This window comes from Clarias gariepinus, chromosome 1 (assembly GCF_024256425.1).
Source record: "Clarias gariepinus isolate MV-2021 ecotype Netherlands chromosome 1, CGAR_prim_01v2, whole genome shotgun sequence".
Lineage (NCBI taxonomy): Eukaryota > Metazoa > Chordata > Actinopteri > Siluriformes > Clariidae > Clarias > Clarias gariepinus.
Window position 1 is genome coordinate 38,109,953 of NC_071100.1, and position 22,448 is coordinate 38,132,400.

At 38.6% G+C, this 22,448-nt stretch overlaps 1 protein-coding gene across 3 annotated transcripts; it reads right to left on the bottom strand.

The window, feature by feature from the left end:
• Positions 1-1,902: 1,902 nt before the first annotated feature.
• On the bottom strand, positions 1,903-21,364 carry rgs20 (regulator of G protein signaling 20). 3 transcript variants are annotated; one of them, XM_053499221.1, is made up of 5 exons: positions 21,158-21,364; positions 10,980-11,155; positions 10,478-10,567; positions 9,857-10,091; positions 1,903-2,814 (listed from the first exon to the last, which is right to left on the bottom strand). In XM_053499221.1, exons 1-5 carry the CDS (start codon positions 21,362-21,364, stop codon positions 2,626-2,628), a joined length of 897 nt encoding a protein of 298 aa, XP_053355196.1. In that variant the 3' UTR covers positions 1,903-2,625. The 3 variants fall into 3 exon arrangements, with proteins under 3 accessions (XP_053355196.1, XP_053355187.1, XP_053355179.1); XM_053499212.1 differs by lacking the exon at positions 21,158-21,364 and adding an exon at positions 13,345-13,422 and having other exon boundaries at positions 10,478-10,555; XM_053499204.1 differs by lacking the exon at positions 21,158-21,364 and adding an exon at positions 13,345-13,422.
• Positions 21,365-22,448: the final 1,084 nt, after the last annotated feature.

Sequence of the window (22,448 nt, forward strand, 5' to 3'; positions counted from 1 at the left end):
ACATTCAGATATTATTAGTTTAAAAATGTATACTCTTTTTGTAAACCGATTGGAAAATAACACTCTTGCGTACTTTTCACGACACCAACGAAACCAAACTGAACAGAAAATATGAAATAAAAATATAGGCAGTATCACTTTAAAAACATTGGCTTAGATTGAGGTTGATCTACGTGGTGAATCCATCAGCTCAGATTGCACATGTCGAGTAAATAAAGAGCAGGAGTACAACCATTCATAATACATACTGGCAGAAGCACGTCTGGACTCGGATCAATCGCACTTTTTCGACTCGTCCTAATCTTGTGAACCTCTCCCTTCAAATGTCATGACTTCAGCGATGGAATCAAAATGGGTTATAAAATGAGAAATACACAAATGAAGTGCAAGAATTGATTTCAGAAGTCACATCAGGACAAATCACATCAGAAATTGATCAAAGAGCCAGAGTTCGATTTCTGTGGCAAGAGTCTGATTCAACTATTGCCATAAGAGAGATGTCACACATTTGAATGTCAAGGCACTTCCCCGAGTGAGGATCTTGTCTTTGAGTCAGGCAACAATATAATTTACAAAACCATAAGAAAAATGAGAGAAAAAAAAAATCTAATCAGTGTTTTATTATAATAACACAGTTTAAATGGACTTGGCTACTTTGGTGTCACCTACAAATATCTGGGAAGCCAGTGTCCTTCTCTTTAAGTGTCCCTGTACTACATATTTTAATAAGTTGCCAGAATGAAATGATTTAAAACCTGTAAAAAGTGTATAAATAAATAAATAAATAAATAAATAAATAGAAAAACAGGTGGGATTAAGGAGAAAGGATTAGGAAAATCTGATCTAAAACGTAAAAAAATATTTAATACAATGGAAAATACCTTCACACTAAAATGCCTATATTAATCTCTTATAGTCTCATGATTGTTATACTTTAATATATACTCCGATCAGCCATAACATTAACACATTCACGTTGATTATTAATGATACACCACTAAACTGGATCATGGGCACGCAAGGCTCACTCATGCCCAGCCAGCCTGTCTGCCATGTGATCCCCCTCCCACAGAAAAGCCAATGCAGCACAACTCTCTGAAGACAGGCACCAGAACCCCCAGTGCACCATAGCCCACCATGCACATGGTGCTCCGGCCTCCAAACTCCCCCAGATCTCAATCCAATCAAATATTCATGAGATGCAGCGGACAAACCAGTCCGATCCATGGAGGCCCCACCCTGTAACCCACAGCACCCAAAGGATCTCCTGCCAGACATGACTGCACACTCCGAAGGGGCCCTGCAGAGCCACGCCCTAGGTGGTTTTAATCTTAATGTTCTTAATGCTCTGGCTGATTGGTGTATCTTGAGCCTTTTCCAGTATGCATAAATTTTGGATATAGGTAATGATTAGCCATTATATGAGGAGGTCTGGGGATAACTGGTCACTTATAGGGTTTATCAGGTAATACTGGATTTCAAATAAAATTATACTTATGAGCTTAAAGTGCAGAATGTGTAAATTTCCACACCTAAACTAAAAAAAATTTATAGTTTGTGATTAGTAATTAGATAATTTGTTGCGCAGTTGTTTATTCACCAGCTTTATGTTGTTTTAGTGTTAATTCCTACACAAGAGAGCTGGTGCCAATGCTGCATTACAGAATTATACAGACATGATATCAGATGGTTCGGGTACAAAAAAAATCTAGAAGAGGAAAAAAAACAATAAAATCCGAAATACAAGACAAAAAGACAAAAAAATGTCTTCTTTTCTCGGTATAAATAATAGTTGCGTTGCTGTTATATACTGTAATAGCCACCAATTTCAAGCAGAAAAAATCAAGTTAATCAAAGTAAAGACTGGAAATTTAAAGTTTTGTGATTTTATTTGTTCTTGTATCATATTTTTTATCAAAAATTTCGGATTTCACTAATCTGCCTTTAATAGTGATTGAAATCATATAAACAAAAACCATAAACTACCATAAATATATAATAAATATCTTCTCCAGTTAGACATGCTAAGCCATAATGACAGGGAACACACATAGTGACGTTTCCTCACGGTTTCCTCTAAATAAAGCTGATGTGTTGCCTCGACGTGATCTTTGATTCTCCAACACATTATCTAGAACTTGAAATGTCGCGTTACCCATTTGATTTGTTTTTGTTGAAATATTCTAAGACAAGAGTAAAATACTACATATTCATAAATATATCTGATGTCTATACTGTAAATCGCCCATACCAGGCATCACATCATCTTTTAAAATAAATACAAAAAAAATATCGTTAAAACAATTCAAATCATTTAGTTTCTTCGAAATATGAAAATGCGCTGACAATCCTTTGGAGCTTCTTGCCATGTTGATTTGTAGCAGTACTTGTGGTATTGAGCCCTCAGGAGTTTTGAGACATTGTTTTAAAATCCAGTGACCTGGAGACCTGAGTGTCTTGTTCAGGTACAGATCTCTAAATGTGCTAAAATCCCTGGCAGGACCCACAGGACGGTCCTTTTAAAACAAACTCCACATAATGAACAGAAAGAACCCATAAAAGAAGAAGAAGGAGGAGAAGGAGGAGAAGGAGGAGAATGGGGAATTCGAGTGGGATCACAGAGATTTAGGATTCTGGACATTGCTCCGAGACGCTCTTGAGGAGGTTTTTGTAGACGGGGGAGTTCATGAAGCGTGGGTACGAGTCTCTTTGCATTAATGTGTAAATCTGGAGCTGGGCATCATCGAAGGTGTGAGATGTGGGCTCCAGCATGTTCTTGTTTATTACCTCCCGAACACGTGAATCCAGGCTCACCTGGTAAAGGAACAAAATCGTACAGTGTTATTGCAGATGTAATAAAAACTCAAAATATTAAGGAAATTAATAAAAAACCTTCCATCGTTTTTTTTTTCCATTGTACCTTCTGTCACAGACCTCACCTTGATCTGGCCGTGTTGGAGGTTGGTAACACCTTATTCAATCTGTGTAAAAGTACATCCATGGCATTTGAATATGGACATTGTTCTAACCATTCTGCTACATTCTGCTATCCTGCTCACAAAGGCTGATGCTTTTTTTCTCCAAAGAGACTTACAATTAAGAAAGTGAGCAGTTGAGGGTTAATTGCCCGGCTCATGGACCTAACAATGGGTGGTCGCCACCATTCCTCGTTAGTCCAAAGTCTTAATCACTGAGCCACAATGTCCTTAATAATTACACTCTGTAGGCATAACCACTGGTTTAAAAATCCTCCAGGTGTAACTCTGATCTAATGGTCACTATGATCTGTAGTTCTTGTTTTTTCCCCTCTCCTGGCTTTTGTTTACTGGTTACTCACCAGAGTTACAGTCTAAGAACTACACTGTATCATGCTCTTAGTATTTGTACCGACTCTCATATGAATATTTTAACCTAGACGGGTAAATCAAAAATTATTCAAACTCCGGGACTGCCATCCGAGAGCTTAGTGATCTTGCATGACTGTCGACATTCTGCAAACAAATGGTCTTAAAGCATCCTTCCTATAGTCCTGATCATGCTCTATTTGACTTTCACCTGTTTGGTCCCCGGGAAAGCAGCCCTATAAGGATGAAGATTTACTGAAGAAGCAAGGAAATAAGGTCAAAAAATTATGTATTTGTCTTACTTAAATTAAATCTACAGCCAGAGTGTGGAAATTTTGACTCGCACTCTAACTACTTACTGATGTTTGACTTTTGGACACTCACTCTCACTTATCTTCTATACCACTTTATCCTGTATTCAGGGTCGCGGGAGCCTGGAGCCCATCCCAGAGGCATAGGGCACGAGGCGGGGTACACCCTGGACAGGGTGCCAATCCATCACAGAGCACACACACATACACTCATTCACACACTACAGGCATTTTGGGAACAGCCTAACCTACATGTCTTTGGACTGTGGGAGGAAACCGGAGAACCCGGAGGGAACCCACCAAGCACGGGGAGAACATGCAAACTCCATGCATACAGAGACGGGAATCGAACCCGGACCCTGGAGGTGCAAGACGACAGTGCCAACCACTACACCACCATGACTTTAATTAGATTTTCATTAGCTACATATTGTCCACATTATGTTTGTGATAGAAGGCTTTGATCACATACATTATACAGTGTGGTCAACAGTATACGGTATAAAGTATACACCCGCTCATTGATCTTTAACAAAAGGTTGGTATGCATTTTCTGCTGTCATAGGCTTTACTCTCCTGGGAAGACTTTAAACTAGACTTTGGAACATGGCTGTAGGGATTTGTGCTCATTTTTCCTACAGGAACATTACTGAGCTCAGGTAGCGATGTTAGGAAAAAAACAGCTGGTGGGAAGTTGGCACTAGATTTTCAGTGGGGTAGAAGACACATGTTCTTCCACATGAACATAAGGAAAAAAGGGAAAGCTCAATGGTAATGTGGACAAGTCTTAACCTGTGCACAACCAAGACTGCTACCCACCAAGCACGCAAACTCCATGTACGTAGACCACATGCACACAGACCCCGAGGCGGAAATCAACCCCAGATCCTGGAGGTGAAAGGCAACAGTGCTAACCACTAAGGAGTATAATCTACTCAAAGCACCAATAATTCGAGTATGAACATTTCCAAAATAGCCCCAGTCGTACAGTGTCTTTGCTCAGCGCAGGGGTATTAGACTGTGATCTGTTAATCAGTTGCTGCTTTAGGAAGGACTTGACATTGGTCAAGGGAAACTGACTTGCTCTAAACCTTTGCCTGATTTCTGCTGTAATGTGGTACAAACTTCATGCTTGATGGATGTAGACATAAAAACACGCCTAACTCCATGTGGGTCGGTGCAGCTAGTATTTAATACTCTCTGAGAAACACAAAGATCGAGGTAAAAATTGACTGAATAGGTACTGCAGCAATCAGTACATGACTCATAGCTTGAGGGTCAGCAGGGAACGACAACCCAACCGTTTCTGGTATACTGGATAACCTTGGGTTAAAGCTTTGCTGCAAAACAGTTTCTACTGCCAGTGACCGTTTGCTGCAGCGACATTTTTATTTTTTTTTATTTTTTATTCCTCCTAGAGTCAGAAGCAGGAAGGAATTTCAATGGATATAACTTGGCGTATGGGGTATCACTACTGGTGAGCTGCTGTCCTACACATACTGTAAGATTATTATTATGATTATTATTATTATTATGACAACATAAATGGTATTAGACTGCACCATGAGAGGAATATTTACTAATTATATATACCACATGCTCACTCTTCTGTACAAAGCCCAAGTGTTAAATAGGAAGTTGTCCTTCCTATTTAATGCAATTACCAAATGAATATATAGACCAAGAAGTTATACGTTTATAATATAGACCAAGTTATACGTTTATCCTTCCATTGTCCAGGAATCGGCACCACTGATCTGCTGGCTGGCACTATTCTCTCTCATAGCCATATTTAACCTTTTTCTGTGCTATGGACACATACACACACTCTGGGCCGTTTGGGAACGGCATTTAGCTTAATATCCATGTCTTTGGGCGGAAACCAAAGCACCTGGAGGAATTCCACCAAGTACAGGGACTCCGAAATAGGAATCGAACCCACAACCCTGCAGGTGCAAGGAAACGGTGCTAACCAATAAGCCACCGTGCCACCTCACCTCTGTCAACCCACAGATAATTTAAAATTGTACAAATGAATGAGCAGTTGACAGTTTTCTTGCATTTCCGAAAGCTGTGAGAAACTTACAACCATCACAAGGACATGTCACCAGCTCGGAACCTCAACTACTAAGCAACCACTACCAATGCTGGCACAAAAATAGAACGGACATCTGACTGCCGAAAACATGGTAGATAACTTAATATATGTTCATTTAGTTGTATAATTGCATTTATTCAGACTAACTTAAGGACAAGTAACTTAATTCTAAAAGACAGGACAATTCCGCCAAATCGTTATCTTCTTCTTTTATTACTGCATCATGTCTGTGTCCTTGATAAAAAAAAAAAAAAAATTGCAAGTCACTGACTTTTTTCATGAGCACATGAGACTCCCTGAGTGTTCTCTTTTCTCACTGCATAATAAATAAATCTGGATTAGTATCTTTTTTCTTGGTGTTCATTTGCGGCGTTCCAAATTCACCGGTGTTATCAACATAGTTGTGTGCTCCTTATTCTGAAAAGATGCACTGTAAAAAACCTTCCATCATCAAGCATATGACATCTTGGCAGAGATAGATTCATGTGGTTTAATTACAGGTTTATTCCATTAAAAATGCATAAAAAGTGCAAACTTATCCTCCAGGCAGCTACAAAAAAAAAAAAAAACTAATAGTGCTGACCTGAAATCTGCTTATCCTGGGTGCCTAGTGATTAATTTATGCCTGTACAAACCTTAATGATGTTAAAGTTAAGTTTCATTACTTTATCCATTTAGTCCCTTTGGCCACAGAGCAGCTGCGTGATTTAAAAACGATTCGCAAAAATCGATCTGCGGAGTGCAATAAATCTAATTTGGGTTTGTGATGGTGCTCATTGGAAGCGGGTGCATTCCCACTAGAAGGAACTACAACATCCAACCCCCCCCCCCATCCCCAACCTTTAACCCCCACCCACCCCCCACCCCTTCTAAGCATTTGCTAAATTGGTCTTTCACAATTTCACCATTTTGGCTTATGCTACAGCACTGTGCAGAGGTCTGGAGCCACCTATCATTTCTGCTTCCAAAGGGACGGACTTTTTGTATTTTTTAATGAAGTCTTAAAGAATAAACTTCGTTAAGACTTTTTATCTCTCATTTTCAACCTAGTCCCTGTACCTAACCAGTTTCAGAGGAATGTTTTGTTTTTTTAAGCCACAATGTGACCTACGAATCATTCAAGCATAAAAACATCTAACCTAATGCATCAACCAGTGAGAAACATGTGCAGATGATTACAGATGTTTAGGCCGGTGATTAGATACACTGGTGATGCTGAATGTTGTGTGGTTGGAACAGACGAGAGGGGTAATAAGGTTGCTGCTGAGGGGTTAACACAAACAACAGTTAAATAAAATAAAATAAAAACCTTTAGACACTTTGCAGCCTGTCACATTAAAACAGTTCTCATTTCTTTAACTGAATCTAAATAATTTACTCACTCACTCAATCATCATCTTTACTGCCTAATCCTGTATACAGGGTAGTGGCTTGGAGCCCATCCCAGGAGACTTAGGGCATGAGGTACAGGTGGGGTACACCCTGGACGGGGTGTCAATCCATCACAGCACACGCACACATGCACACACTACGGGCAATTTGGGAACACCAATCAGCCTAATGTGCATGTCTTTGGAGGAAACCGGAGCACCCGGAGGACACTCCATGCACACAGAGGCGGGAATCAAACCCAGACCCTGGAGGTGAAAGACGACAGCGCTAACGACTAAGCCACCGTGCCTCCCTTTTAAACCATTTAATCTAGGGTGGCAATCTCAAGACATTTTGAATGCACATTTAACCTTCTTCCTTTTGCTCTGGCTCCCTCATTCCACAATCTGATTATTGTAGAGCTTCATGGTTTTAAAGTTGCAGTGCTTTTTAACATGCATGTGCAAGACTTATCCAAAAAAGTAGAAAAAGTTCATATTTTGGTGGTTAACTTGTGTTTAAGTCACTGGAGGCACTAGTTAAAGAAAACCCAAGAACCTTGAAACGCCATCATTGATCACTACAACCTTAAAGACATTACAATAAAATAACAAAAAAACAACTTGTGTCCAGATAAGGTATTATTGGAAAACAAAAACCATTGCAATGGTAGAAGCTATTTATAGGTATTTTATTTCTAAATGTAATTTGTTAGTTCTAAGGCCGGGTGTTTCATTTCTTTATTACATCATCCCAATACTTTGCACTATTGTACAACTTGCTACTACTCACACTATCAGATAATTCTACATTATGGACATGTTTCATAAAAAGATAGGAGTCAATAATCATATCTGGGCACCAGCCAGAGACTGGCAGGGTGGGCAATAGAAAGAAGTAGACCAAAGAACATGGAGAGTTTACTGCCAATGCTCCTCATTAGAAAAGCTTTGTCACACAACACTGTTCCATTGTCTCTGCACTGTGTCCCTAGTGTGTTTCATTTTGCTATCTTATTCTCACACACATCTCACGCTGTTGTGTATGCGTACGTTATGTACTCTTCTGCGGTACTGTACTACTGTACTGTTATGTGTCCCATCATGGTGCCGCAGAACAACATTTCCATCCAATGTAATGTATAGTAGCTATAAAGAGGAGCGACAAGTAAAACCAACTTGACTTGACTGAGGCTCGACTCAACCTTTCCTACCTTTTGATCTATTCTGTTTATCAGCCTTAATTATTTTTTTTGTGATTTCACGAGACACCCGAAAACACACTCAACAAACACACAGATACTGTACAAACAGACGGATGTAATGAAAATGAAGTACAATTGAGACACCAGGCTAGTCAGATAACTCCACCCATGTCTCAGTTGCTTACTGTGCAAAATGTGCCATAGGTACAGTGTCTCATGTTTTTTTTGTGTCATTATCAGCTCCAATTTCCTGTTTCTTAGCTTCTGCCTGTTGGGCTTGTTAAACTTTTGTCTTTGTCTTTTTGGGGACCAGGGTTACAATTTATGAAACACACATGATTATGCACATACAGTATGTTTGGTGTGTTATTTGAAAGAGTTTCAGGTTAATATGAAAATAACACATCGAACATACTCGGTCAAAACACAGTATTGGTCCTGGTTTTATTTTATTATGTTATACTGTATATATAATGAAGAAAATGTTTGTGCCAAAGAAGCAACTTCTGAAGTTTATACAACATAGAAGTGACCAATCTTGCTTTCCTAAAAGCTATAACTTTGCTAACTTTAGCCGTTTTTTTTTTTTGAGATATGATTTTATATGTGCCCCATAAAAAGGAAAATGTTTCAGCATTATACAGTCTCCCTACAAACAATAATAATTTTAAATGCTAATTATTCATACTTCTTTATGAGTATTAATACTAAAATTGGTGTAAGTGTCTAGTTGCATATGACCTGTAAAAAATGTTGCCTAAATTAAAACATTCTGTAAAAAATTTCGGACCCCCCCCCCAATAAAAAAATCTGTAGTGTCCGTAACCATGCCAAACCCATAACAATTTTGCATTTTAGACTAATACATCTTTTAAGGTTAATGTCTTTTGATGTACAATTTAATTTTAAAATAAATGATAATCAATATTATTAAAAGGTCTGAATTCCAAAAAGTTACGGACACTACATAAAAAGGGATTAAATTGTATATGGAAAATGTGTTTCATATTATCTGATTAAAAAAATAAACGCATGCGTATTTACAAAAAACGAAGCATGGATCTGGAAATACGAAACACTGAGTATTATGAAAAATGGTGTTATATGATCCTAACTGAAAATTCACATTTTCATCTAGGTGAGACACTTTTTTGCAGAAAAAGTTTTGGCCGACTGTAACTATATGATCATGTGTGTTTCATAATTGTTTTGTCTTTATGGAACCAGAGTCACAATTTACAGTATAAAACATACATGATTATTTGCATATTAAATTGAAACTCTATTAAAGCTTAAAAGGATTTGATTTTTATTCCTATTTATAACCAGAAAAAACTAATTAATTCATATGTATTTGATTCTTCCGTTATTACCCCTCAGTCATGACAAAAATAGTGGAACATGCGTTTCATTTACTGGAACATAATGGCCGGTGCATTCCAGTACTCCACAATTCTGACAATTACATGCTCAAGTGCACACATGCACACACACACACACACACACACAAACAAACAAAAGCACACACCTCTTTGGGTGAGAGGATGGAAATGTAGTCCTCATATATGAGGCGTGCCTTCTCCTTAATGACGCTCTTATTGGTCTCCTTGTTGAACTCTTCACAGGCTAGCCAGAAGAGCATGTTCTCCTCACTGAACTCGGTGCGTAGAAACTGTCGGAAGGCGCAGCGTCCAGCTGGGCAGCGCATTAGCTTGTCGAAGGATTGCCCCCATGAGCACACTTCGTCCATCGTTGGTTTTGGACTGCAATGAATAATAGTAGGGGTTTTTATTCATTTACTACAGAACTGCTACAACGTATGCAACGATACAGGAGAAATGTAAAGCACCATGCTGACAAAAAAAACAAGAGGTTTGTGTCCTCACTGTACACGATGACTGTAATTTAATGCATAGCAAAATTATTTTGTGCTACTTAAATATTCATAACTGCTTCAGGTTCTGGGACAGTGTGCTATATTGGAGTAATTCCCGGTATTCGATATAATAAACATTATTGAGTGTAATATTCCCCTTAGATCCCTTAATTATAATGCTTTGCTAAATGTTTTACATCACTCCCGCTAATTATACAAAAGGTAATTACATCTTACAGAGGTTTATTTCATTTTAAACATGAATTAACCAACCTCTCCTCGCAGTCAGCGGAGTCCTCGGTTTTGACGTCGTGCGATGCTTTCCGGTTCCTCTCCTCCCTGTCTTCATTCCTAACAGCGAGACTGCAAGGTATTAAGCACATCATGATCCGACAGAGACACAACACGCGGCAAACTAGGACGCCTCATATCAGCTTCCGATCCATTATTAATACTATTATTGAACGTCTATACATCTGAGGTCTAATCGCTGACCTTTGCGTCCACTCCTGGCTGACCAACGCCATGTGCAAAGTCTGTTAGATCCAGGATTATTTGAGTAGAACATGACACTTGTTCACTTCCTCTCGTTTTACAGTGATGACACGAGCCACAGCGTAATGCACACATGACCGGTATGTCTGTAACTTGTGTTTCTAACGGAGAAATAAGCCTTCTGACTCACCTCATTAGAATCTAAGCGGTGACTCAAGCTAAAAATTCTCAATCAGTGTGCAGATGAGGTTTGGTTGTGAAGGAATGAGAAGACTCGTACCATGAGCAGCTACAGCAGCAGCACCAGCAGAAACAGCAGGCGTTCGAGGCACGCTCGCCCTGACCAGCCTGCTCGTGCTGGGCTGGCGCCGTTCCCGTCGTTGTGCCTCCCGCCACCAGCTCCTGCTGCCCCGACATCTGCCTCTTTCGCATCTCCATCCTCTCTGATCCCATGGGCTGCAGGAGACACCAGACCACTGAGACGCGCGGCCAACATCGCATACACGCTACACTCCTACAGTCTTATTTAATTAACAAATGAAACCGGTGGCTTGTTATGCAATAATGAGGCCATGGCAAGTGGAGGAGGTTTTTGATCATTTTGCGTTTTTCAGGTTCTCCGTACTTTTGACATTTTCAGGTTGTTTCAGACATTGCATTTATTTGAACCAATCCCATCAACAACAACCCAAGGACGGAGAAGACAATCGAACAATTATTTACAATTACTTTATATGCCCTTTGCAGAAGATTGACTAGATCGATACAAATTAATCTTCCCCCACGAGATGACAAATGATAGTGAATCTTTGCGCATAGGCATGTTTCAACTAGACCATAAATAAAGCTGTTCTAACATGTCTTACACCACACTCCCCCACAAGCTGTAAGTGATATCTCCTCTGTTTCTGCAAAAGGAAGGAGCACCTTCTATTTGATGCTTGTGATAGCCTCCATTATCATATATATATATATATGTTTTTTTATTGACATTGTTCACAAATTGTAAAGGATGAAACAAACTTAGTCATGTGGATCACCTGATTTAAACCTCTGATCTTTCCTATTTTAATTTTTTATTCTTTAAATTTGTACACTATCACTTCTGATGTGTTCTTTGGCAGTGTAAATGAGACGAACACCTGACAGAAGTGTAATCTCACATCTGTTGTGATTCTGTCTATTACTGGCTTGAATAAAGATTCAAACTTGGTAATGACTAAGTTTTACTTTTTGTTTCTGCAGATTTCATACTTTCCCTCTTTCCACATAAAACAATTTTTGCACAGTAACATACCATCCGTATCTCTGCAAACATTTTTGCAGTAAATTGCGGTATATGTTTTCATACAAGTCATTATAACACATTCAAGCTTAACATCATCAATAAACAGAGGCAATGCTGCAGCACGTCTTCCAGGTGGGATAGTAGGCAATCCCTTCTTTCTTTTTTCTTCCACCTCCATTTCAAGCTGCGTTCATGTCAAGTGTCCTGTACTGGACTGTATCTGCATCCTGAAATCCAATTCATGAGTACCTTGAATTCCTGTATAACGGGCTTATTTATCAAAGATGTCTTTACCATCAATCGTTTGTATTCCTTAACACACCCAACACATCCCATTTCCCTCATTTCAAAAGATTCTATTTAAAAAAAATCAACTTCACGGAATTTGGTTGAACACTTTAATATAATTCAGGTTGCTCGCCTTCCTCACACATCCAGCTATCAGTCCCCCATGCTTGATTTATAGCTCTAGTGACTGTTGATTTAACAGTAGGGGTTTTCCTGCGTGCACTATCCAAGCACTTACGGAGGCTCGCTTTCATGAAAAACAAATAATCAGAACGCTATCAGCGTACGAAAAAAGAAATATAGTAATCAAAAGCAAATATGTTCTTTTCGCCGCACACCACTGAGCTGCTCTGCGTCCAGTGGCTTTCAAAGGGAACCAAGTAGCTAAATTGTAACATTGTAACACCTTTTCTACATACACTGTAGGCTGTGTGTTAATTCCACACTGGCTTCTTTTTGGGTAAAGCTGATGTTAGAGTATTCAGTGAGGATGAGGAGGATGAGGAGGAGGAGGGGGAGGATGATGAGGGGGAGGAGGAGATGGGGGCGCATCTCCAACTGCAGTCTAAGCTCTTCATCAGTGATCACTGCCTTTTGGTCCATAAGCAGTGAGGTTTCATATTCACACACACACACACACACACACACAAACACATATACTGATCACACTGGTTCTACTCATCTACAGCTGGCCTATAGACATAGAGATGGGTTGCCAAATAAAAACCTGATGCGGAACAGAAGGAGAGAAAAAAAAAGAAATCAGGAAAATTACACAAGCACAAGCGCGACGCACGCGAGATCGTTTTTTTTTTTTTTTTTTAAAGAGATTGATCTGCTCGATTTTTAAAATAAAAACGATTAACGGATATGAATGTGGCCCCAGTGAAGGGCTCCAGCATCACCATTTCTCTCTCTCTCTCTCTCCATCCATCCATGGCAAACGGGTCGGACCTCACACATGCCATGCCGCTTTCACACGTCAAAAAACAAAAAAACAAAAAACAAACCTCGCCGTCACATCGACATCTGTGCGCGTATAAAGCAAAGCTGCCATGCCCATACTTACAATTTCACCATGTATGCCCAGAGATAAGAGATAATTCTTCGCCTTGATTACATCGGTTGGCATAAGGATTCCTTTTTCCTAAAGCCCGGCCGCTTGTGGTCAGTGCGCATGCGTGCCTCCCGCAACTCGCGGTGGCGGTATAGCGTAAAATCCGCTGCATGCCACCGACGCGCTGTGCGCCTTCTATCAGCGCGTCTCTCTCTCTCTCTCTCTCTCTCTGGCCTGTTACCTCCTTACAACATTATTATTATTATTATTATTATTATTATTATTGCTGTAACACTATTGTTAAACCCCAGTCCCTATACTGCAGCAATAAAGTAATATTAAATATTGTATACAGTTTTAGGAATGAGGATACTATACTACTATTACTATTAATATTAATAATAGAAATCATTTATTCATTCATACATCTTTTATATCACTAATCCTGCAAAGGGTCACGTGGGTCTGGAGATAGACCCTGGACAGGGTGCCAATCCATCTCACGGCACACACACACACACACACACAGACTGACAAGATCTTTTAAACACTACAGGAAATTTGGAAACAGCATTCTGTCCCCAGGAAAAAAAAACACCAAGCAGTGGGGAAAATCTGCAAACTCGAGTTGGGAACTGAACCCTACTGAAGTATCTTCTATACTGCTTATAATATACAGAGTAACAGAGGGCCTGGAGCCTATCCCAGGATACTTCAGGCACAAGGCAGGAAGCACCCTGGACAGGGTGTCAATCTCTCACAGGGCGCACACACACACACACACTTAGGGTAATTTGGGAATGCTACAGGGAGAGCATGCAAACTCTATGCACACATACCCCGTGGTGGGAATCGAACCCAGACCCTGGAGGTGCAAGTTGACAGGGATAACCACTAAGCCACTGTGCCACCTTTCGCTACTACTTCTACTACTACTCTTCGTCATCATCTACTTCTTCATCATCATCATCTACACCACCTCATACATCCAAGGTCTCAAGTTCTCTGCAGCCTAAGCTCAAATTTCTTTATTTGTGGTCTCTTTATTTCACCCTGAGCCATATTAAAGACTAAAGCTAGGTTTAGTTCCAAGTGAAAGTGGAATTACGACATGCAATCACTACATCTTTAGTCTTAATGCCTACAGCTCTAGCAGGGTTAAATGACTTGGTGATGTCCTATAAAAATGGCTAAAATTCAGTTTTCTCCTCCAAGCTGCATGCTGGACTGGTGTGACTTGGTTGGTAGAATTTGTGGCATTTCCCTGAATGAAGCAACAGTCAATAACAATTCTTCTCATAATACTTTTAATACCACAATTTTACAGTCCAAGCACAGTCCATGGTCCACTCTGTCCATGGTCCTGAAACTGCACTATCTCACTTCTTCCATCAGTAACTGTACATTTCACCTGTCACTGAGCCCATTGGGATATTCTTCGGTTTCACCATCAGAAGTGGCTTCAAGTAGAACACACAAGAAGCCTTAACTACATTTATATTTATGGCAGAGCGACGTACATTTATAGCTGAGCAGTTGAGGGTCTATCTTTGGCACTGCTGGGATTTGAGCTCATAACCTACTGATCAGTACTCAAATGTCTTTTACCACTGCCCTACGGTTTTTAAAATACCCTCAAAAACCCATTTCACTTGGATCTAAGACAATGAATTGGTTAAACATTAGAGAATGATTCTCCTACTTATTATTATTATTATTATTATTATTATTATTATTATTATTATTATTGGTGTTAAGTGATTGATCTCACGAATTCACTATACTTCTTTTATAGACAATAATTGATCTCATAATAGTTTGATAAAATTAATATAAACTAGATACAGTATGATTAAGTCTGCATGAATTGAATAATACTAACCTTTAATATGTGCGAAATTGCTGAAGCAAGGTTTATGTAAACAATAGCAATTATCACCCTATAACACATACTATATGGGTCCTTAAAGGATCTCACTTTGCACATAGTGCAATACTGACATCTGCTGGTCATCTGTCATAACACAATGTTTAAACATGTTATCATAGTTACATATACAAGAATCAAATAAGAAAAAAGTCAAAACTAAATATGTAATTCACAGACTTTGCTAAATATGTCTCAGTAAATTCAAATAAAGAGAATTATTTTATTTCAATGCTTAAATGCTTGTGAGAAAGAAATAGTAATAGGAGAATTGTATAAGCTCTAGGTGGCACTCTGGGTCTATGCTCATACACTCCACTTGCAGAGAAGAGGTTTAAAGAGTTTTTAAAAATTATTTATATAAATTCTATTCACTTGTTTACGCACATCATCTTTCTTCTGACAAAAAAACACTTTTAAATATCCCTTTATATAAAGTCTCAGTCAATAAAATGTGGACATTAGTTACATTTAGCTATTAGAATTTATAATATAGGTGAATTTGGTATAAGTCAGAATTATAACTGTAAATGTTTTCTGGTGTCTATATTGTATGAATGCATTGTAAGTTAACACTTTTATTTGAAATGTTTTCCACAAAATCATATAGTAAAGCAGAATATAGCACAAGAAAAGAAACAGAAAATGTTAATTCACAAGTTAAAACACATTTAGTATAAAGACTTTCACATGAATTTAGATCATTATTTGTCCTCACCGGTTATAATCGCAATGCCTAGAACACTAGCATACTTTTAGCTTTTAACTTCCTGATAATTTGTTGCTTTTTAGCACCACATAGCAGTTCTTCTATTCCTAGCATTTGTTAAAGTCCTTAACTATGTGTTATGACATTACACTGCACAAACCATTGCAATGTTCTCAGTTAATTTTTAAAAGAGAAAGTACACTGGAGGGCCTGTGCATTCTATGGATAAAAACGAGCATCAAACCCATAACTATACACACATTAAATCTAAAAGATTAACCTTCCTGGTCACTTAGTCTTGTCATAATTGTACTGGCAGGCTAGATCTGGCTACCTATTTTCTGTAATTCCCACAAAGCAAGGAGATGGCAAAGAAGACATTAGACTTAAGTCATGTTTGTCTATCTGCTTCCCCTATAACCGTAGACATTTTCTATAGATAAAAATAAAGAAAGAGGAACTTGCACTCAAACCTTGAACTAACGGCAGGGGATATTTATACTTAGTCGTGATCAGGCCCCTGTTGTCGGTGCAAGGTCCGAGTTCCATCAGCAAGAACCAAATTGGGCTTACATGGTACATAAAACTTTATTTCAATCAGAAAAGAGAGGAATAGAAAACCCACATCATCAACTCTTCAGCTCATTATGATCTCTTAATCATGTCTGATGGACTGGCAAATGTGTTAATGAGGTACTCTAAGAATGGAACCACTTCTAAAGAGTTCACCTAAATGATATTCTTTTTCATATGAAATATTTTTTTTCCCTTAGAAGAAGAACTCATGAATCATGTAGGACAAGTATTAACCTAAATAATAATCCCGTTTAAGGAATGTGAGTGTCTCAAATCCCCAAATTCCTCATGTATGTTATTGATTGGCGGCACGGTGGTGTAATGGTTAGCAAAGTCGGCTTGCACCTCCAGGGTCAGGGTTTGATTCCCACCTCTGGGAGGGGAACAAATACAATGGAAGTCATTGGCCTCACAATAACTAGTTGAAGTACAGAGATTAATTTGGTGATTGTTATGGATGATGGATGTTGTGGAACTTTAGTGTCAGTGTACTTTGCCATGTTCTTTCAGGAGTTCATATGGTGTTTCAGCACCATGGAAGCTCTGCTCACTCCATTACTCAAAGGTATGCCGACATCAAAGATGGACTAACTCAGTATGCAATCTTCACCCTGATGAGCCTTGCCTTTCATGGTGCAGTTTGATGCAAATTAAAATGACATAGGGCCAATTCATTTGCAGTGCCATGTAGTTAATTTCACTAAAACTAAATGAATGGGCCTGGAAGGCAGCACTAGAGCTCTACTAAAAAAAAAAAAAACATACCTCGTCTCACATCTTTCCACATAGATACAGTTAATCTTTGCTGAGAATGTCTAAAGTATATCTGGCAGCAGTTGAACATTAGTGGTGATGTCTCTTCAGGTTATCACCCACAAATGAATAGTCAGTTGGAGTGCATGGATCAGTGAGATCAATGAGACACTGAACATTTCATGAGCACCAACAGACCTCATCCTTAGCTCAGATCATTTTTTTTGTCCACCAGTGATCCGTGGCTGACATGAACTTCAAAAAGTTAAAGTTAAGGTTCTTACGCTAATTAGAGCAGTTAATCCTTTATCATAATCCCACTTGTTTTGTGCCATTACTAAAATCAGTATTTCAGTCTATCCAGGAAACAACATGGAGACCTGAGTTGCTCCTATCTCTGGAGATTGAGTGGCCAATCAAACAAGTTCTTTGTTCATTCACTCTATGATGGCCCATTTAATCTATTGTACTGAGGCATTGCAAAAACTCCAGCATGCCCACTAAGCCAGGGCAGGGTGATCAAGTGCTGAGAGCCATCGCAGAGGTCATTAGTACAGGGATTTCCACCAACAGGCAGCATCAACCAGCAAAATACACCATCAACTTTGTTAAAGTTTGGGAGAAGGCAAAGCAGCACAAATGTCAGGCAGGTGGGCTCCTGGGTACTGCAAAGGAGTGGCAGCTGAAGGTTGACCTAAGAAGACAGCTTAAATTCCCAGACCCTATCACAGTAACCATGCTCAGGCCAGACATTTTTCTGGTGTCAGAAACAGCAAAACAGGCGATCCGGTTGGAGCTGACTACTCCCTGGAAAGACCAGATTGAGGAGGCCTTTGAAAGGAAGGTGGACAAATACGAGGGGCTGGCAAGCCAAAGGTCAGATGCAGAGGCTTTGCAATCCAGTCACTCTTCAGCGAACTGCGTAACAGGAGAGCCATCAGCAGCATCACAGACATGGCAGAGAAGGCTTCTAGATGGCTGTGGATCAAATGGGGTGATCCGTGGACTACATAAGTTATACAAGCTGGGGGCCGATCACCCCTGGCTGGGTCACCTGGGTCAACACCCGATGACCTCAGGTAACATCACTGAAAATGATTCTAAGTTGCATCTAGAGATAAATATTAGAACCAAGGATGAAGCTTTATATAGTGTGTGTGTGTCTGCGTGGGTGCAAAGCCAAGCAATTCCTAATGTTTGCATGAGTTCTGAACCTTGTATTATTCAACCTGACAAGCAATACTGTGTACCGAGCCGTTGTTGTGTTCTTTGTTTTCCCTTTGGATTACCCTTCTTGTTTGTTTTATGACACCTTACAGTGTTTGGTCCTTACCTGCTCAATCACTCTTAAATGCTGTATTATTTCTGTCTGACCTGTCTGCCTGGATTTTGTAAATCAACACTTTATACAGCCGGATCCTCAGTCATGAGTCCAGTGTGTTACAAAGTACAAAAGATAGTAAATATAAGTAGAATGAAGGGGGCACATCTAAACTCAATGATTGGAGGGCAATATAGTAAATTAGATAGCTAACTAACTTCTATATTGCCTTTATGTCCTAGATTGTATTCATTTCAATCAAAGTTTCGAGCTACTCAGAGTAAATAAAGGAGAACAATAGGATCAACAGTATATTTTTTCATCTCATCATTGATTTTTTTTTTTCATTTACACAATAAAATCTCCACAATCCCTTCAGAGCTCATATGAGTCCAACTCTAACCAAACCTAAAATTATGTCATAATAATGAAGTTAGACTTTTGGAATACTTTCTTGGGGTCGTACACCCTAGAGATCATTGTTTTGTCTTTATGGGTAAACCCTTAACCCATGAAAAATCCTATAACAAAGAGCTTATACCAAGAAGAACCAATTCAAAAGCCTATAAAAGCCTTAAATGACTAAAGGGCCAACGTTTCACAAAATGTAGTTAAGAGCTTGTGAACTCTTGCATTACTTGCATTAATAGTCATTTCTGAGCGTTTTATCTAATTTCATCCTACCTCACTCTACTGGCTACCCATAGCTTTCTGTAATTGCTTACAGAAAAAGGAACAAAACATCAATAATCAGAAGCAGTGTTCCAATCTGATCACAATGGTTTTCGAAAGAATTGGACCTGACAATAAAAGCGCTAGCTGGTAGTAAAGCTAAAACTGGGCTCTTTTCACTTGTACTTTTATGGATGGGGTAAACGGTCCAGTTCAGTGATGGAGGAAATGATCCAGTTTCCTTAGCAGTCTTCCAAAAGATGCTTTTAAAACAGATACGGATACAGTGTGTTCTTTTTTTTATCCAAAGCCATGTTTCTCATGATTACTCATATTTTATGTGTATTCAATATTCCTAATGTCATGTATGATTGTCTTGCATTTATTTTGGTTTTTCACTACATGGACGGTATTAGGATCCATATAGAACTATATGCCAAATGAATACATTCCAATTTGAATTGAACTTTGAAAACTTTCTCTGTGCAATTTCTTAAAGATGTAACTAATAAAAAAAGATACTTTACTATTATTCTCAAGACTGCATGACAGGACATGAGGTGAAGGTCGGATTACACCCCTGGATATTTCCTGAGGGTACAGAGGCACAGCTCCGTCCCTCTGTCTCTTCTCTCTTTCAAGGCTGATCGCCATTGAGATACATGTTTTAAAATGACAAAAAATATAATTAAATGGATCAGCTCTGAATATGCGATTCCCTTAGTGAAGTAATTGGCATTCAGTATAGTCTATTCATTAGCTTTCAATTCAGACCCGTTCATAATATTCTCTAACAGTGAATGAGACTTGCTTCATCCTTGAGTGAGATCTATGAGCACACACTTATTTCATTGCAGTTAAATACCATTATATAAGTCAAGATTTTACATTGTGCATATACGATAGTGTTAATTTTAAATACATTATGGGAACAATTAATTAAAGGATTCTCATATTTTATAAGATAAATAAAATCCTATCTTACATTATCATGATGAACAATCTGAGATGATATAAGAGTGATGTCACTTCTTTCTCATTGACTACAAATAGGAAAGGATTATTCCACTAAAGCAACTTAAGTCTCATTAATCTGTTTTGTTTCTAAATATGCAAAATTAATCTGTGGAACAGTTAATCCGTTACTATACATAGCAAGCTTGTTTTAGCGTGGTGCTAATTTAAACCTAAGACTACAGCTTGGAACACTCTGTGTGCCACTTCTTTGATTAGACAACCTTTGAAGTGGACTTAATGTCTTACAGAGATAGGTCAATTTTAAAGATGATGAAATAGAAACCAAGACATTGGCTAATCCTGCAGGTGCTAATTATCCAGCGTGCCCAACTGCACTCCAATTGTCAGCCTCTACTCTATGTTAACATGCTTATTGTTTTTTATTGTACCTTGTAGATACACATACAGTACATATATTGTATGTACAGTACTTTCTGCGTAAACATTATATATAATGGTTCATTTTATTTTCACAAGAAAATGATGCAGAAGTAGCTTTTACACATAAATCAGGTTGATATTACCTGCTCCTTTCTACTGTACTGTATATAATGACTGGAGTACAATACCATATAAATCTTCTTTAATTATATTGTCACATTATTTTCCTCAATGAAAAAAATTACTTAGAATAATGATCATATATATATATATATATATATATATATATATATATATATATATATATATATATAAAATATGTGGAATAATTACATATAAATCAAAAAGACATTCGGGTTTTTTGTTGTTGTTCTTTAGGTTATAGTATGTTGTTCATCATCATCATCATCATCATCATTATTATTATTAATATTACTTATACCAAAAACCCTGGTTAATGTTCTCTTACCTCGAAGGATAAAGGAAACTCAGATTTGTTTCCTTTATGTCCATATTCAGTGTCATTTTCAGAGCTTCCTGGTGCTTGGTAACTCTCACTATTCCGACAGGCCCAGAGCAGCCACTGTAACCGCCCACACATTAAGGAGGGAGTGTGGTTGATACACCACACCACAGAAGATACTTCCCACCTTATGACAATCCCTCCATGTGGCATTCTCCCTTTTAGCTTTTTTCCACGTAGCCAGAAAGATGTCACAGTCTAACTTTCCATAAGACACATTTCCTTTTGCAATACGACATAAATGTATATATCGGTCTTGTCCTGAGACAGTCATGCCATGTAAGTAAAAGCGAAACAGTAAGTGCATCCTTAGTGTAGAGGGCAAAAGGGGATTATGTTCACACTCTTATTAAGCTCTGTCCCACTGAGGTTTAGTGTATCTCACAGGCTTAGGATAGATTAAAGCAACATGGTCGTGGGTTTGTCTGCCTGTATTTGTGTGTCGTCTATCCAACATAAAATATATACTGTCTGTCCACTACTATCAATAAAAGGTCTAATCAGATATAGGCGTTTGTACCACACAACAAATGATAATGTGAAGAGGAAGGGAAGGACTGCTGACAATCTTAGAGACAGTAGGCTTCCTCTCCATCTTGCCCTTTCCTTGTCTCTGCTTTTACATAAAGGTGATCCATTTTTAGCTAGAAAATCCAATTATAGAACCGCAAGTTGGTGGTTATCTTCACACTTTTTTTCTCTCCAGTTTTTCATACGTAAGAAACTGCAAAGTGCATACTGTCTGTGAAATGTAATTATGCTAGCATTTGAGTTGCATGATTTTTCTTTTGTGATGGTGGAATTACTGAAAAAAGACTTTGTAAGCATAGCCATTTCTGCTAAAAAAAAAAAAAAAAATTCCACACCACAGTCAGGTATTTTTTACGATCTTTTTACAGTTGATTGTATTTTGGTATGTGATTGTATGATTGTATATGATTGTATATGGTATTTGGCAAATATAGAATGAATATAAATTAATAACAATTAACAATTTGTTGGCGACACACTGGCTTAGTGGTTAGCACTGTCACCTTGCACCTCCAGGTCCTGGGTTTGATGTAGTTGGCATGTTCTCCCTGTGCTTGGAGATTTATCCGGGTTCTCCGTTATCCCCCCACAGTCCAAAAACATGCAGACTAGGTCAATTGGTGTTTCCAATTTGTCCGTAGTGTGTGAATGAGTGTGTGAGTGTTGACTGGAGGTCCTACCACAGTCATACAAAATAGGTAATAAA